This window comes from Peromyscus californicus, unplaced genomic scaffold, assembly GCF_007827085.1.
Source record: "Peromyscus californicus insignis strain IS unplaced genomic scaffold, ASM782708v3 Scaffold_3__1_contigs__length_106647218, whole genome shotgun sequence".
Taxonomy (NCBI): Eukaryota; Metazoa; Chordata; class Mammalia; order Rodentia; family Cricetidae; genus Peromyscus; species Peromyscus californicus.
This window is the reverse complement of record NW_026294551.1, coordinates 60,687,926-60,706,920: the sequence shown is the minus strand read 5'-3', so window position 1 is coordinate 60,706,920 and position 18,995 is coordinate 60,687,926. Positions and strand designations below refer to the sequence as shown.

General features: G+C 40.9%; 1 protein-coding gene across 19 annotated transcripts in view; it reads right to left on the bottom strand.

Moving 5' to 3' along the window:
* Ncor1 (nuclear receptor corepressor 1) overlaps positions 1 to 18,995 on the bottom strand; it is a 155,133-nt gene that overhangs the window by 18,922 nt on the left and 117,216 nt on the right. For 16 of the 19 annotated variants that reach the window (XM_052757109.1, XM_052757108.1, XM_052757112.1 and 13 more), the window contains 10 exons: positions 17,436 to 17,576; positions 12,233 to 12,316; positions 11,599 to 11,855; positions 10,982 to 11,336; positions 8,927 to 9,148; positions 6,641 to 6,847; positions 6,059 to 6,208; positions 5,445 to 5,630; positions 1,390 to 1,555; positions 537 to 1,030 (listed from right to left, as the gene is read on the bottom strand). In XM_052757109.1, the coding sequence (XP_052613069.1) occupies positions 537 to 1,030; positions 1,390 to 1,555; positions 5,445 to 5,630; positions 6,059 to 6,208; positions 6,641 to 6,847; positions 8,927 to 9,148; positions 10,982 to 11,336; positions 11,599 to 11,855; positions 12,233 to 12,316; positions 17,436 to 17,576 (2,262 nt within the window). The remainder of the gene's footprint in view (positions 1 to 536; positions 1,031 to 1,389; positions 1,556 to 5,444; positions 5,631 to 6,058; positions 6,209 to 6,640; positions 6,848 to 8,926; positions 9,149 to 10,981; positions 11,337 to 11,598; positions 11,856 to 12,232; positions 12,317 to 17,435; positions 17,577 to 18,995) is intronic. The other 3 variants (XM_052757125.1, XM_052757129.1, XM_052757119.1) reach the window with 2 other exon arrangements.

Genomic DNA, 18,995 nt, shown 5'->3' with positions numbered 1-18,995 from the left:
TTTAAAAAGCATTTTTGTGTATTATTTTGATACTTACTTGCAGAACAAACATCACAGTGACTAGCCAGACTGAATCAAAATCCAATTCTCAAGAAAGATACACAGTGAATACCAGTCACTAACAGGCTCACTTAAAAAACAAAAACAAAACCACTACTTCAGAGAAAGACACAGGAGGCTTTGGGAGATCAGTGAATTTAGCAAACAAATTCTCAGAGAATGCGTTGTGGGAGCACAGATCTTGAAGATATTCCCATTTCAGGTGCCTAAATACCTTCAGAAGCTCTATTTTCCATCTAACCACTTCTAATTCTATGGTTTTTTCCTAGATAATATATTGATTGGCTTATACTTATAGGACATGGGAATATGTAAGTCATAAGAATATTAGAAGATACATTTTTGCACCCACAATACTTTCTTTTCTATTACTGTCAAGCATTAGGATTGTTTCATTCCAGGCCGTGCTTTACCTAAAGAATAAAGTCACTCTTTACTCAGATACCACATTGTGAAACTCAGATTGAGATACATACAGCTACTAGAAGAGTCTGAACTTTGAGAGCCACGGTCCCTCGCATCCTTGTCCGAGGCAATTTGCCGGGTGATGATCACGTCTATGAAGTTAGCTGCAGTAATGGTAGTCTTCCCTCGGGTCCTTAGCTCTTCCTCATATCTGGATTTTGGAGGAGGCCCTTTATCTTTCCCAGCCTCAGAATACACTACTGAGGCATGAGGCTGGGGCTTGCCACTCGGAAGGGCTGAAGAAGTGCACACACACTGAACAGATCTCTTCTCCACCTCCAGGTTTTTCTGCTCTAGCTGCTGCTGTTCACTAACTGCTGCTGACCTGCTTCTCAAATTGTCTTCTAACCTGGCAGCTTCATGCTTACTCTCTTTTGTTTTGGAAACATCCATCTGGGGTGCAGAAGCTGCAGCGTCCACAAGAGCAGCCAGGGCATCCGCAGCAGTGTTGTAGCGGGAGGCTGGCAGGCCTTGACTTATGGAAGGGCCCCCAGCAGGCAGTGGCCTGTAAACAAAAGAAAATAAAGGACTTAAGAGAAGAATATTTGTTGGAGGTGGGGTAGGGCTTGTTGGGAAATGAAAGAACAAATTACATTTAAAAAAAAGCAAATAGAAAAGCTTGACTATTTTAGTCAGTGGTTTAAAAACCATACAGCTCAGCAGGTAAAGGTGCTTGTTGCAAAGGCTCACAATCTGAGTTCAATCCCCAGGACCACATGGTAGAAAGAGAAACTAGAACCCCCACAAGCTGTTGTGTGACCTGCTTGTGCACACACAGTTATCAAAAAACGTAAATTAAAATAAACACATGCAAGATATGTACTTATTTTGGTCGAAATGTTTATGAGAGTACAAAAGACTGACATGATTCGTAGCTGAGCAGTTGGATCCAAAGGTGTGATTACACTGGTTCCATTGGTTCCCTGGAAAACACTGGGTCTCTGTTGCAACATGGTCTCCTGAGCTCTTACTGAAGGGGAAGGGGAGCGAGCATATCCGTGGCTGCCAGGTCGGCCTGGCTGTTCTGAGCCTGAAGAGGTAAAAGAAAGAGGAACACTGATAATCCAAAGGCAGCAGCTACAAAAATAAAGGCAGCAAAAATGTAGAATTTTTAATTCCTAGTATTACTAAATAGAAAATGAGAATAAGAAACTTGATACTATACTTTCTAGAAATGAATTGTAAGTTTCTCAATAAAGATATAATAAAACCCAACAAAAATTAAACAATCTCAGCTGTCATTTCCACTTTTGTTAGGAGTTTCTATCTCGATTCCAGAAAGGAAAGAAGAACCAACTACAAAGTGCTGCGCATCTCAGACGCTAATCCTGCAGACTGCTGCAGATTCTGCTATGGTTAGAGCGCTCTCCCAGATCAGATTCTGCTATGGTTAGAGCGCTCTCCCAGATCAAACAGCTTTCCGTCCACCACAAAAAGACACACACAGCGGCTGCATTGCAGTGTGGGGTTCCTGCACTCAACCCTAGTTCTTCCTGTTTTACCTCTGTGTGTGTACAGACATGCGTGCATGAGTGTGCATGGCCAGAGATCAATCCCTGTCATCCCAGGTACTTTCCACCTTGTTGTTTTTTTTTTTTTAATTTATTCTTTCTTTCTTTATTTATTTATTTTATTTTACAATATAATTTAATTCTACATATCAGTCACGGATTCCCTTGTTCTCCCCCCTCCTCCCCCCCTCCCATTTCCCCCAGCCCACCCCCCATTCCATCTCCTCCAGGGCAAAGACTCCCCCGAGGATTGAGATCAACCTGGTAGACTTCAGTCCAGGCAGGTCCAGTCCCCTCCTCCCAGGCTGAGCCAAGTGTCCCTGCATAAGCCCCAGGTTTCAAACAGCCAACTCATGCACTGAGCACAGGACCCAGTCCCACTGCCTGGATGCCTCCCAAACAGATCAAGCCAATCAACTATCTCACCTATTCAGAGGGCTTAATCCAGTTGGGGGCCCCTCAGCCATTGGTTCATAGTTCATGTGTTTCCATTTGTTTGGCTATTTGTCCCTGTGCTTTATCCAACCTCAACAGTTCTCGCTCATATAAACCCTCCTCTTTCTCACCAATTGGACTCCCGGAGCTCCACCCGGGGCCTAGCCGTGGATCTCTGCATCCAGTTCCCTCAGTCATTGGATGGGGTTTCTAGCACGACAATTAGGGTGTTTGGCCATCCTATCACCAGAGTAGGTCAGTTCGGGCTAAAGGATACGGTCAACAAGGCAAAGCGACAGCCTACAGAATGGGAAAAGGTCTTCACCAACCCTACATCTGACAGAGGACTGATAATCCAGAATATATAAGGAACTCAATAAATTAGACATCAAAATGCCCAACAGTCCAATTAAGAAATGGGCTATAGATCCACCTTGTTTTTTTAAGAGAGTCTCTCACTGGCTTGAAATCCAGAGATTGGGTAGGCAAGCTGACGAGTGAACACCAGGGATCCAACTGTCTAAGTCTCTCCACATCGCTATTACAAGTCCATGGCACCACACTTGTGTTAGTTACGTGGTTTGGGAACCAAACTCAGGCGGCCACGCTTCTGTGGCAAGCACTTTACCACCTGAGCCGTCTTCCCTCCCCTGCCCCTGGCCTATTTCTCCTTAACAATTACGTAGGTTGCAGCAAGCTTTCTCTTGTGAGATGGAATATTCACAGTACCCTCCCCAAAAGTTTGTCTTCCATAGCTACCCTTCTTCGAGGTTGGAGAGTGTTACTCAGCTTTAACTCTCTCCTAGCAGAGCTGGGAGACTCTAACTCATTCCCTGATCAATTTCTTCTCTACTTTGCTTGTACTGTGCCTTCCCTCCAACCTTCTGCCTCATTCTTTGCCTGTGTAATAGCCAGACAGTTTAGCCAGACTTATCCCCACAGCCAGTACCACTTCAGCCAGACTCTGTGACAGTTTCCTCCCTTCTGAATACACTTTGACATATATCAGTATTTCTATAGGACCGATTCCTAGAAGTGGAATTGCTAATCAATTAATCTTCATATTTTTAATGCACAAGAGTGACCCCATTTACATGGCATCTGTCATATATCAGTGTCTGTGTTTGTGAAGCTGCTACATGGAAAAGGTCAATTCAGTATCTAATAAGAAAATAGTATTTTGATGTTTTTACCTGTCACTTTGCAAATCAATGGGATCAACATGTGTTTAAGACCTAGCTCCTACCAAAATTCTGTATCATTTGAATTTGACTTTAATTTTTCATGTTTTATATAATCTACATGAACTCAATATTATGGTATTTATGTATTACAGGCATTTTTTAAAGGACCAGACTATTAGTGATTTTTCTAAGTATAAATAATATTTAACTGCATAAATAATATTTATATTAAATATTAAATATTTAACTATAAATAATATTTAAATGTATTTCAGCTATGCAACCACATTGAATGCAAACCACGTAAGTCATCAGGAACAATATGACTGGATCAAATGTGATGATTAGCTTCCACCTGCTGACATTCCCAATGATTTCAAAGGGTTTGTCCCTCATTAAAATATGAACTGGACACTCTTGCCATTGTATCTTCATTGCTGTGCCTACCTGTGCAACCATTACCTCTGCTTTCCCTCTGCCTACACCCACTTTGCCCTTTGGAGGGCATCTAGAGACTGAACGACTCTTCTCTAGCACCTGCCCATGGAAACCTCTTGACAGGGTTTCAACTCTTGTAGCTCAGTCTGTGTTCTTGAGTGTCACATGGACCCCATAAATGGTCTTATTTGATTAAAATAACCGAGAAAGACAAATGTAACAGGGATAAAGAGAGATGGCTCAAATACCTGTAAGAGTAAATGAATCCAAAGCAAAACTACTACTTGTCCTCCCTGCTGTGATCTTGCCATTTGTCATGCTGTCACTCTAAACGCCACTCTCCAACACCGCCGCCCCCACTTCCTACTCTTCTTTATTATGAGACAGGATCTTGCTATGAATGCCAGGCTGATATCAAATGTACAATCCTCCTGCCTCCGCTTAGGTGTGGTAGTTTGAATGAAAATGGCCCCCAAAGACTTAAAGGGAATTAGGAGGTGTGTTTTTGTTTGAGTACTTATGGCCTTGATGGAGGAGGTGTGTCACAAGGGGTGGCTTTGAGGTTTCTTCTCTTTACCTGCCTGCTGCCTACAGATCAGGATGGAGGGCTCTCAGCTCCTCCTCCAGCACATCTGCCTGCATGCTGCCCGCCGTAATGACAATGGACCTGTAAGCCAGCCCCAGTTAAATGGGTTTTTTTCCTTTATAGGATTTGCCATGGTCCTAGTGTCTCTTCACAGCAATAAAACCTCAACAAAGACATTGGGTTATAGACATGCACCCCAGGTTGAACTCAGCTGTATTTTAACTTGCAGCTCAATCTTATTTTTTAGCCTATCAAGTTACTGTCAACTCCCTTCATTCTGCTTCTCTGTTATTCTCAGCAGTTTCTTTCTGGCCATTCTCTGTGTCTGAATGTCTGATGGCACCACTGGCGCATTCATGAATTCCTGAGACTATTCATTCAACAGCCCAGGGTTCTAACACACCCCATGCCACTGGTCACATGACTGACCTCCTAAAAAGTGCTTCACTGTAAGCACTGTATTCAAGACGCCACATCTCCTTCTAACCAGATTTTCTAATTCCCCCTTTAAACTAGAGTTTGGGCTGTTCTTCTGTCTTCAAGAGCCTCATACCCAGTATTTCTAGGAGCAACTGAAGAACATGTTGCTTGGGCCCAATCAAATTGACACTTTTGTCCTGGTAAGTCCCTTCTGGCTTCTATTTTACATATACTGACTTTCCATCTTATAATTTTTGTTTTCCTACATAGAATAATTAAGCATAATGCCTCACAAGAAATCACCAGGACCTGTAGCCTACGGAAATAGCAAAGCTTCTCACTGACCTGGTCGTAGGTAGAGATCAGAGGAATTAGCAGACATCCTTTCTCGTTCTCGTTCACGTTCTCGTTCGCGTTCACGTTCGCGCTCCCTTTCACGTTCGCGCTCCCTTTCACGCTCACGCTCCTTCTCCCTTTCGCGCTCTCGATCCCGCTCAGCACTTGCAGCTGCGGTAAGGTGTGCTGGGTGTCCTGTAAAACATGAATCTGCAACTTCAAGACTGAACGGACAGCCTAGCATGTTAAATCTGTAAATGACCGAAAGACAACAAGCTTCAAATACAGATGTATGGAGTTTATGGTAGAGTCTCAAATAGTAAATGGAGCATAATATAAGTGTTTAGGGTATCTGTGGAGTATCTAGCTACAGGTATATGTTAAATGAAGAGCAGAATGGAAGAAAGATGCTCAGAATTCCTCTGCAAGCTACACCAGAAAAACTAAAGTGTCTTGGTCTTGTTAGAGATGTATATATTTTAAACAATTTTGTCTGAGAAATAGAGGGCATTATTTTAAATATGTATATGCTCTCCCTAGAAAAATCATTGACTTATTTTTCTAGAACCCTTGCTTCCTTTTCATCTAGAACAAGTCAGATATGTTAGCTTGGAGCATCTCACCTGGAGACAAAGAGGCAGCATTGTACGGCCTGGGAGGGAAACTAATCTGTGTACCAGGGATGTAAGTGATTCTGTCCATGGGAGGAGTGCTCGCTCCCCCAGCATGAGGCACTAAAATTGTTGGAGGCATATTGGTCAAGTCAATGATTCCTATCCAAAAGACAAAAACAGTTCATGTTAGGCATTACTGCAAACCAACACCTAACTCCAGAAACATACATGGTTTTTCCATTTTGTCTCTTTACAATACAATGATAATTTGCATTCAATGTAAATAAGAATGTTTAAAAAATTATCATTGCTCCTCAGACGTCTTTAAACCTAAAGGAGGCTATGAATGCACTGAGCTCTATACAAGTCACCTCAGGTATGAACATATTAAAGAAAATATGATCTTTAAACACTTCTACAAGTAGATGGCGTAGTTACTTTAATGTTCACTGTAACAGCTCATCTCATAGTATTACTTGCTTTCAAGGGCAAAAATCTATAGAGACAAGTATAAGCTTCTTTTATGTCTTTCCATCCTCATTTAACAAGTATTTACTAATTACTCGCAAATGTGAAAAGAATTCTACATACCTCTTGTAGCTGGGTAAGGGAGACCCAGTGGCTGCTCTCGTGGGGACAGTCCTCTGGCAACATCAGGACGCAAACTCACTTGCATCTGTTGTGAGGTAATGTAATCATTTAGGATGGTCTGTCGTGTGTTCTCCATTGCATACAGCTGGTACTGACTCGGGTATCCTGGGGTTGGTGAGAGCTGTCTCTGAAACAGGAGAGCAGCAGCTGTTGAGTGAAAGAAAGAAAAAAATGGCACTGAGTGTGTGAGATTCATCTGCTAAACGTTGTCCTCAGGAACAGTGAGGACACACTGCCCACTGCAGTGCGCCAGCCACTTTCACTCAACTCCAGCAAGTACAGGGATTCACTGTAGACCTTGACACATGAGTAATATGAAGTCTAACACCTTCTTCCTTCTTTTGTTTTCTTTGAGACAGGGTCTCACTGTGTAGCCCTGGCTGTCCTGGAATTGGCTCACAGTGTAGACCAGGCTGGCTTTGAACTCACAGAGACCCACCTGACTCTGCCTCCCCAGTGCTGGGGTTAAAGGTGTGCGCCACCAAGTCCTGTAAGCCTAACTCATTCTAATGCCTGAGATGTAATGGAAAAGGGGAAGGACAGATTCTGAACATTTCTGAAGTAGTTTTGTTTTCAATCATTATCATGAAACTTTATTATGTTTTCACTTTATTATACGAGAGTTGTGGTTGAAAGTCCTCTTTGACAACACAACAGTTAAGAGTGCATATGAAAACAATTTCTAACATAGAAATTTTATTTTTCTAGAGGCAAAGATGACTGTATACAACCATTCAGTAATGCATGTGTTTCAAAAAAAGGATGGCAACCTTTTTCTGTAAAGGGTCAGATGAAAATTATTTTAGCTTTTAAGAAGTATACAGTATTTCTCACAGCTACTGTTATCATACCATGGAAGGAGCTAGGGACAAAACAAACAAGTGGCTAGGGCCATGCTCTCAGAACTTATCTACAGGAACAGGATTTGGTCAAAGAGCTATTGTTTTAATAGCCCCTGCATAAAAGCACGACGCAGGATGCAATGAAGTTGTAAGTGTGACAACAAGTAGAAGATAAGGTCTCTGTTCTCGAAACCATTTATAGTCTAGCTCAGATGGAATAAAAAAGGACAGTGAGATGAAAGCATTACCAAATAAAGGTCTGTGACAGACACTCGACAATCATAAAAAGTTTGGTCTGAAAGTTAAGGGAACCATTCATATGTACATGTTCTCCCTAAAGAAAGCAAACACCCCTGATAGGTTTTCTAGACCATTAATTTAACTTTCATCCAAAACTGCAGGACAGTGAGTGTGACATTCTCCTAAGCACAGGTGTTCTGCAAATCACAATGGGGTTATATCCCACTAAACCCATAACAGTGCAAGTTCAGAAGCTGGAAGGGCACTGAATATATTAACCTACGTCCTACACGCAGTAGCATTGCACACTGTACCCATCAATTGTTTCTACTCATAAGTGAGGGGCCACTAGCCCCAGAAAAGATTGAAGTACACAATTAAAAGTAAAGTTGCTGCTGACTACCTTTTGCATTCACACCATTGCTAAGTCAAAAGCTTAAGTTGGTCTGTAATCTCTGGATCAGGGTTAGGCTCAAGTAACAATCTACCAACAGCAGAATTTTCAGATAAAATATTCCCATAGGTTCTCAGCTATCACGAAATTTAAGTAACTGCTGGGCTTTTTTGCATAAAAAACGTTGTTTACTTTGTGTGTACAGAGATTTATGTGCAGGTGTGCACATCTGCCACAATGGACTTGCGGGTCACAGGACAACCTGTGGGAGTTTATTTTACCTTTCACTGCGTGGGTTCCATAGGTTGGTGGCAAGTAAGCCCCTTTACCCCCATAGAACCCATCTTACTAGCCTGGCTTTTCTGCCTTTTAATATGACAACCTGGTAATAAAGACTACTATAAGAACCAGGATATCACCCAAGACTAGGCTACCCTGAAGTAACAGAAAGACACCCACCTTCTCCTCCCAAGTTCTAGGACTAAAGGTGTGCAACATAATACCGAGCTTTCTATAAGGGTTTTGTCACTTAATTTTCTTTAAACTATAGCTTCATTAAAAAACAACAACAACAATAAAAAGCTAACAAGTCTGGGAATTTCTTTCATAACAGAGAGGCAATGGTGAGATTTAGTCAGGAGTTTAAGAAAAGGCACTGACCTTCAATCAGAACACTATGGTGTAATTAACATATAGTCATATAGATACAGTACTTCTTTGCTGTAAATTGTCATTAAATATTGGGCTTACCAGGATCCAAAGTCCTGTGAAAGGTCATGGTTGGATCCAAGTGCGTGGGAAAGGGACCCCGGTAAACCTCTCCTGCAGCGCTACTCCGAAGATGAGTATCAAATGGGCTGTGACTCATGACAGGATCCACCCCGGGCACTGGGGACTTGGCTGCTAGACTTTCTCTTTGGGTTGGGGTCAGAGTTGATTTCCTTTCATGACTGGTAGACTTGCTGGAAGAAACTGTAACAGCAATAACAAAGTGTCAATGCCACAAAACCTTGGAAAAATGTCAACGTGTGCCCCAGCATGTAAAGTCCTATCTTCTAATATGTGCAAGTTTAAGAACTAGTAGGAGCCTTGAAACCTGGAGACTGTTGTGACCTTTTGGAGCACAGCAGCAATTCTAAAGCATCTCACATTAAGATTATGAAGCTCATGGAATTCAATAATGTTCTCTATATCCCATAAATGATCGTATTTCCTAGGTGATACTAACACCTAAATTCTAAGACAAAACACATCTATTTGGGCCCCATATGTAGCAAATCTCAAATTCCCCCTCCTTGTGTTTCCTAACCTCCTTGCTACCTGTCACCCATAAGTTAGCCTAATTTTGCCTTCAGTCTGCTCTTCAGTGATTCTTTACCTCATAAACATTCAAATGCACACCTCCCCCCGAGTTGTTACTGTGATTAGATTGTCTCCTGCATACCTACCACATCCATACACTTTGTACCAACCTCCTTGTAGAGATTTCTATGTACCATAAAGTGTCCTACATTAGCCATGTTACTAATTTCTCTTTAAAAAACAAAACAAGCCGGGCGGTGGTGGCGCGCACCTTTAATCCCAGCACTCGGGAGGCAGAGGCAGGCGGATCTCTGTGAGTTTGAGGCCAGCCTGGGCTACCAAGTGAGTTCCAGGAAAGGCGCAAAGCTACACAGAGAAACCCTGTCTTGAAAAACCAAAAACAAAACAAAACAAAACAAAACAAAAAACCCTGTTTTCCTTTTTTAAAAAAAAAATTATGTGTTGGCATTTTGCCCTGCAGTATGTCTATGCATCGCATATATACAGTGTCCTTGGAGGCCAGAAGAGAGTGTCAGATCCTCTCGGATCCACACAGGTGGCTGCTAGGTGCCATGTGGGTGCTGGGAACTGAACCTGAGTCCTCTGGAAGAGTAACCAGTACTCTTAACAGCAGAACCTTCTCTTCAACCCCACTTAATACCTTTACTCATTTATGTCTTCAGAGCTAGAGATTAAATCCCACATACTCATATATTTTGAAGGTAGTAACTCACTGATATTAAATACACAAATGATATTATACAAGTATCATTAGTGCTTCTGATTTATTTGTTTTTTCAAATAGTCTCTCATTTGTAGCCTCAAACTTGCTTCTGCCTCTTCCTTATGTCCCAAGTGCTGGGGACTGTAGCTTTGGACCATCACACCCAGCTACCATAAAGCTATTAACTAAAATCCTACTAGTACAAATGTGGCCATAACCAAGCAAACTTCCATATCAAAATAAAATCTTGCTGGTTTATCCTGCCTGATTCCAAGTCCTTTTCCCTCTAGCAGGCTCTCCTTCTTCTGCCTGCTGTACCCACTCCATCCCGAAACACTCCACACATCTTCACCATCCAGCCCAAGACCTAACACAGTGGGTCTCAATCTTCCAAATGCTGAGACCCTTTAATACAGTTCCTCTTGTTGCGGAGACCCAACCATAAGATTATTTCATTGCTATTTCAGAAGTGTAATTTTGCTACTATTGTGGATCATAACGTAAATATCTGATATGTGACCTACAAGAGGTCACAACCCACAGGTTGAGAACCACTGGCCTAACAGGTAAGACTTCAAAATATTCACATTCAGCCCCAGAGAACACATTTCCACCTTCCCAGTGCTGGAATTATAAGCAGACATCACTATGCTTAGCGCCCCACCCCCACTGAGCTATCTCCCTGGTCTTACAACCTGTGGATCTTGAGATAATCTAGAACAAATGACTTGATATTTTTTATTTGTTAGAGGTAAAAAATGTTGCAACAAAAATCATACCGTCAGAAGTTCTGTTCATCATAGGTGAGCCTCTGGATATGGTGCTTTGGTAACTCACAGGGGTCCTGCGAGCACTGCTGTCATCATAGATTCCCGGGCTCAGCTGTGCTTTGGGAACTTCATGAAATGTAGACCTGAGAACGGACGGGCCAGAGCTCACCACTGACGTGTGCCGGGGACGCACTGGCTCACCGGCTTTCACATCCTCATATTTTCCCCGTTCTACTACTTTTATGTTCTCTGGTACAATTTCCAGCACTCCACGGGGTAGTTTGCTAGGCCCTGTTATTAAGGACTTCACATTGTGTTTGATAGCTGATTGACCTGAGTTGTTGTCAAATTTGATTGGTGTGCCCTAAGAGGAATGAAACAAACATTACAGGTAGCAAAGTTATCTACATACTGTTCCTTCTCAGGTGTATGACAATTATACACACTCCTGATTATTCACTTTAAATTATGTATACAAGAAAAACTGATGATGTATACGTGAAAGATTTACTACCAAGAAGTCTGACATAAGAACTACCTAGAACTAGTAAGCTGTATTTTTTAAAGTGCTTCAAAAATGTCAGTCTAAGTGGAATTACTGACAGAAAGAGCCATCATGTATTTACCTGGGAAATGGAACCCTCAATTATTGGCCTTGTACTCTGGACCACTTCTGGAGTTTTTCGGCTTTCCTGAGTTAGAATATCTTGTCGTGGAATCTCATGAATGGAACGCCCCATTTCTTTGATGGTGGTGATACCATCATATGGTTTTCCTTTGGTAATGGCGCCTTCAAATGCTCGGATAGGAGGGCTTTCCCTTTTAATCTGTTTGGGATATTTAAGGCCGTCTTCAAAGCTATCAGTTGTTGCTCTTGGTGTGCCTTTGAGAAGAGTTTAGGAAATATACTTGTTAAAATAATGCTAATAGTTGCACAGCCCTGCTACTGAAGTTCTACCCTAGAACCTCAAGCAGGCACTCATCACTCATTATGTTTTAGGATTACTCAAAATATAACAGCTTATCATTCATTACATACATAATCATTCAGAATGGTTCTTACAAAGATATTTTCATATTAAAAGATCTGGCAACTAAAACATAATGATGCAGCTAAGAGAAAAGTTAAGATTAAGGTTTAACATTTAATAATTCAGAGGGTAAAATATCTAGAAAAGTAGGTTTAGTATTTTGTAAAATTAATATTAAACTACCTTGCCAGTGTATCAGTTTATAATAAAAGGACAAAACACAATATACCCTGCATTATGGAACCAGATAGCACAGTTCTCTCTTTAAGGTCAGGATGAGGGCTCCCTCTGGGTAATGCTCGGCATATCAGACCTTGCAAAACAGTAAAGAAATAGTTATTAGATATAACATAGTTAATTCATAATACTAAATATTCTGTATAGAGAACATAATCTTGATAAAAAGCTATGTGAAGGAAGGGATGCCATTTCAAAATTGTACACAATTCAGAAACTATCACAAAGGACTGGTGAGATAGTTTAGTGTGTAGGGGTATTAGCAGCCAAGCCAGAAGACCTGAGTTCAGTGCCTAAGCTCCATATGTTGGAAGAAGAGAACTAATTCCTTCAGGTTGTCTGTCTTCTGACCTCCACATATGTACACTATATACATGTACGTGCAAAATACACACACACACACACACACACACACAAAGAATAAATATAAAAAAATAAAGGGGAAAAAATCAGAAATACCTAATATATAATTCTATAATCCTTTTTAAAAAATATTTTGAAAGTGTTTTACATATTATTTGTGTGTGTGTGTGTGTGTGTGTGTGTGTGTGTGTGTGTGTGTGTGTGCGTGCGCGCGCGCGCGCGCGTATACCTTGTGCATACTGGAGCAACAGTAAATTGTGAGCCTCCGTGTGGGGACTGGGAAAGGAACCTGGGTCCTCTGCAACAGTGGCCAGTGCCCTAAGCTTCTGAGCCATCTCTATTGCTCCACAATATCATAATTCTCATAGAACATTTTCCCCAATAAAAAATAATCAAGAAAGGCGCTAAATTTTAGTTTAAAACAGAAAGAAATTTCAGCTGGATTTGGTAGTACATGCCTATAATCCTGACACTTGTCAAGTGGAGTCAGGAAAAGAATTCAAGGAGTTTGAAACCAAGGCCTATCTAGACCCTACCTGTGCCCCAAAATATGTTCAAAGCTAAATCTAAAATCTCTCTCTTAAAAAATTAGATTATTTAGCCTGGGTATGGGGTGTACACCTTTAATCCCAGTACTAAGGAGACAGACACAGGAGGATCTCTGTGAATTTAAGGCCAGCCTGGTCAAGATAGCAAGTTCCAAGACAGCCAGGACTACATGGAGACTGCCTCAAAAACAACAACAAAACAAACAAAAGAAGATTTCAGTTTACATAATGAGAACTAACAAAAGATCAAAGTCATCAAAATGAAAATGAAACTTGGCTGGGTATGATGGGTACAACTTTAATCCCAGCACTCAGAAGGCAGAGGCGGGCTGTGATGTCTGAGCTTAAGGCCAGCCTGGGCGACATAATGAGTTCAATACCAGCCAGGCTAGAGTGAGAACCTGCCTTCGTTGTTGTTGTTGTTTATCCCATCACCTCTCTGCCCCCTTTCCCTTTTCCCTTTTCATTTCTTACATGAGGACCCCCAGCAGAAAGTGAAACCCCACAAAGTCCCCTCTTAAGGTAATTAACAATAAACCCAGAACATCTGGGCATTTTCAACAGCCTTGATAATCAGAGGAAGAACTATAACCAGAAGTAAATCTGAACAGGATAATCAAACTTTAAAATACATCTTATAAATGTGAATGTTAATTCAACTAATCATTACATTTTAGGTTTTAAATACAGCATAGATAACATTTACTGAGATTTAATTACAGTGTAATTTTCGTGCTTAAATTTTCCCCTTCTTATAGTCTCTTTTCTTGTGTGCTAGAATCTATTTCCTTCACTCCTACACCAACATACACATATAAAAATTTAGAAGAAATGTGATATTTTGAAGTTCCATACATCTTCCTAAAAACTGCACTAATTTCAATTTTCTCTGTGGCCAAATAAAATTCCATTGTGTATATGGACCACATTCATCTTATGATGGACATCTAGGCTGATTCCATTTCTTTGCAATTGTGAAAAGAGTAACAATACACATGGGTGAGGAGGTCTCTCTGCAGTAGTCTAGAAAGCCCTTTGGGTGAATGCCCAAAAGGATAGCACTGGTTCAAACACAGACATGACGATCAACGAAACAGAAGGCTGGGACATAAACCTATGTAGCTGTAGTCACCTGGTTTCTGACCAAGGTGACAAAAGTACTCACTAAAGAAAAGATAGCCTCTTAAACAAATGGTGCTAAATAACAAAAGCCTTCAGGTACCTGCCCCGAGGAACTTTTTCCCACAGTCGGGGGAAGGTGCTACAAGCAGCAGAAATCTAATCTGGCAGGTATCAAATGAGTCTACTTATCTGGGGGTATACACACACCATTGTTCCCTATCTATCTAAAGGCTATGAATCAACAAATTCAGAAATGTTGTAATTCTATGGCCTTGGGTGTCTGAGAATGTCTCAGATGAGATACTTTTGCCTGGACACTGACCAAAGGCCCGCCAATGAGGACAACTGCAGGAAGGCAGACCTCTGTTCACACCGGAGAAAGGAACAAAGACCTAGTTGTGGGAAACGGATTTTGACTGTGTGACTGCTTTTTACACATAGCTGGGGCATGTTATCCACATACTCCAAATGTATAGGGGAAGTTGTGCCCAATAAATGATCAATCATACTGTCAGAAGTTCTTGGGAAAACAAATCAGTTGGGAAGGCTACCATAGCACACAAGAAATTCACTGCAGGAAACAGTTAATACATTTAAAAGTCAATAGCACCAAAACATAAGTTCAACCTCCACCAGAGCCCCTGGCTCCAATGGGTCAGCCTTGTCATTTCTGCGGCTTGCAGCAGCCAGGAAGCTGGATGACCATATGAACTAACCTCTAACCTGGCACAAACATCAACTGCAAAAGGGTCAAAGACTCAACATAGGACCTGAAACTACGAAAATGCTAGAAGAGAAAGCAAAGCAAAGAATCCAAGACTCAGGCACAGGTAAAGACTTACTGAATAGGACTTGGGTTACTAAGGAAATAAAGCCAATTATTGACAAACAGGACCTTACAGAATTAAAATCTACACCACAAAAGACACTGGTAATCATTACAAGTGAAGAGGTAGTCCACAGAATGGGAGAAAGCCTTTGCCAACTATAAATACAAGAAGAGTACCATTTAGAATATATAAAGAACTAAAAACCCTAAACAATATAATCAAAAAATAGGCTGAGAGTTTACAGAGAGGTCTCAAAAGAGAAAATATGGACAATAAATGTACATGTGTGCGTGCACACGTGCGTGCGTGCGTGCATGCATGCGTGTGTGTGTGCGCGCGCGTGTGTGTGCGTGCGTGCGTGTGTGTGTGTGTGTGTGTGTGTGTGTGTGTGTGTGTGTGTATACACACGTTTGTTTGTTTTTCTTTTTTCTTTTTTTTTTATTCTGAGCCAGGGTTTCTCTGTGTAGTTTTTGGTGCCTGTCCTGGATCTCGCTCTGTAGCCCAGGCTGGTCTCAAACTCACAGAGATCTACCTGGCTCTGCCTCCCGAGTGCTGGGATTAAAGGCGTGCGCCACCACTCCCTGGCCTTGTTTGTTTTTCAAGACAGGGTTTCTCTATGTAGACCAGGCTGGCCTTGAACTCACAGAGATCCACCTGCCTCTGCCTCCTGGGATTAAAGGCATGAGCCACCACCGTCCAGAAGCCAATAAATATTTTAAATGTACAACATCCTTTAGCCATCAGGGAAAAGCAAATTAAAACTATTTTGATATTCTGTCTCATTCCTGCCAGAATGAATTTCATAAAGAAAACAATTACAATAAATGCTGGAGAGAATATATGAAAAAAGAACTCTTATTCATTGATGGGAGTGGTATGAACTAGTGCAGACATTACAGAAACCACTGTTCAGGTTTCTCAATCAGCAACAGATAAAACATTCATGACCCTACTCTTCTACTCCTGGGAATCTAAACTCTGAATGCATCTTAGTTGAAAATCACTGCACAACTTTGAAATACACCTGGGGAGAAAGGAAAATGAGAAATATGGACACTGCAAATTAAAGAAAATAAATGAATATACATATCAAATAAGGAGTTTTAAAGTAACATCCTAAGAAGTTCCTCGCTGGGAAGATGACTCAGTGGGTAAAGTGTCTGCTGTAGAGGCAAACAACCTGAGTTTAAAACCTTGCATGACATGGAATGGGTCTGTAAACCCAAGGCTGGAGGGGCAGAGTCCGACAGAAACCCAGGACTCAATGGCTAGCCTAACTTTAGGTTCACTGTATGACAGTGGAAAACAGCCTAAACTGACCTCTGGTTTTGACAAGCAGCAAGTGATCTTAACTACTGAGTCATCTCTCTAGCCACAGATGTTTTGTTTCATTTTCTAAATAGAGAAAGTATGACTCAGAAAATTACATAGGACTTGCTTGGTCTTGACTATTTCACCTAGATTAAATTATCTGAGGCAGGTTGTGGTGGTTTGAATACCTGGCCAATAGGGAGTGGCACTATTAGTAGGTTTGGCCTTGGAGGAAGTGTGCCACTATGGGGGTGAACTTTGAGGTCTAATATATGCTCAAGCTATACCCAGTACACAGTCTCTTTTGCTGCTGCCTGCAGATTAAGATGTAGAACTCAGCTCCTTCTCCAGCACCACATCTGCCTGTACACTGCCATGTCCCTTCATGAAGATAATGGACTAAAAGTCTGAACTGTAAGCAAGCCCCAATTAAATGTTTTCATTTATAAGAGTTGCTATGGTCATGGTGTCTCTTTACAGCAATAGAAACCCTAACTAAGACACAGGTTAAGATTTAAAAGTAAACCAAACCACAGTGATCCAAAATTGAATGCATAACACAATCAGCACCAAGTTGGACAGTGGTTTATAATGACCACTTCCAATGATGGATATATATAATCCTCTAATTTCCAGGTGAAGAGACAAGAAAAGAGGAACGCCAGGAGAAGTTCAGCTAAAGGTAAAATCCATGTCCCAGCGTTATTCATCATATATCACTTTACCTCATGGATTAAAAAGGAATTTTCAAAACAGGTTTTATATTCTTGAATTCATTGAATCAGGAGATAATTCTACAATAGTTAAAGCATCCCAATTGTGACCTCTGCTATTGTCATTACATTCAGTTTTTACTTCCTTCTACTCTGAATTGTCACATGATTCATACAATGATATGATGTAAACTTAAAATTATATTAATAAATTTCAGGTTGAAATACTAGAGATTAAGTCCAATGTAACAATGCAAAACTACTACACAAAATTAAGTGCATCTGGATGACACTGGAGGTCACTTTACCCTCTAATGGTGCTGATACAGGAGACTCCCTCATTGACATGCCTTGCTTTATATTTCCTTCCACTGACTCATAGCTTCTTTTTAAACTGATTTCATGAGCTGTTCTTGGACTCCGAGTCCCTTCTCGGGCATTCTTAATATCTGCAGAATATAGAAACCAGAATTATTCAGAGCCCAAGGCCTATCTATAATGCACAGTAAATTAAGTCACCTTAATATCAGTCTTATAAAAACAACTTGATCTCACCATTCGGGAGGCAAAGGCAGATGGGTTATTATGATTTGAGGCTAGCCTGGTCTACATAGTGAATTCCAGGTCAGCCGGGCAGGGCTGCACAGTGAGACTCCATCCCAAACAAAATTAAAAAAACCCAAAACAAACAAAAACTTGTTCTAATATTATCTGTGTAGACAATAACCATGAAAACATTTTTATTCACTACAGTATGTTAATTGAATGGATCCTGTGTGCCAGGCAAAGGCTAGGCATCCAGATAAGGTTAACACATTAAGTACCTTTTCTCATGAAATTTATTCAACGATGGTGAGTACAAAAATATGCCCAGGCTGGAAATGTGGATCAGCAATTAAGAGTACTTACTGTTCTTCCACAGGATCTGAGTTTGCTTCCCAGAACCACCATAGTGGGGCTCACAACAACTCCAGCTACAGGGGATCTGATCCCCTGTTCTGGCTTCTGCAGGAACTTACATGAATTGTGCAAACACAGGCACATAAATAAAAAATAAATCCTAACAAAATTAATAAATCCTTAGTGTCCAATGTAAACATACTATGAAAAGAAAACTGTAGTATGCAGCAAGAATGATGGGACTGAAATTTGACATGTCCAGGGCTAGCAATGGGACATGCTAGAAAAAGCAATACTGAAGAGAACTGAAGGGTAAGTGATGCTTACACCAAATATAAAAGGAAGAAACAATGGCACAGGCAGAGGAATAGGCTCAGATATCTCAAGAATGTAGAATATGCTACCTTAAAGGAACATCCTTCAGCTCAGTGAAGAAAGGAGTTAGGCAGAAAAGTTTAGACAGCTAAGAGGAAAAGTGGCAATCAAAAAATCTGAAGGGATAAGCAAAAGGAGATTGTGGAGAGATGAAGCCCTGGGATGCACTTGTAGTTACTCTTAAGGCCGCAGGAAGTAAAGCAGGAATGATGATTACTCCAGGTAAGTAAGCATACCTTAAGCTGCACAGACAAAAGGTAATGGTTGTAGGAAAGAACAGTAAGGAATTGATTTCAGAGACTTTAGGAAACAATATAAAGGACTGTGATTTGTTGAACATGGAAAGGGAAAAAAAAAAAAAAAAGATATCCAGATTTCTAGCTTAAGCAATGTACATTAATTTTGTTCCCGCTCCACAGAGTAAAAGTTCATTAAAATACACTAGATGTGTTAAAATAAGAAATGAGGCTATTGTGGATTATGAAACATTAGGCACTATGTTCATTTCTTTATATTTGAGACAAAGATAAAACAAACGAATGACTATTTCAAGATTACAAAGTAAGAAAACTCAAACTCAGCCCTGTGGCTGA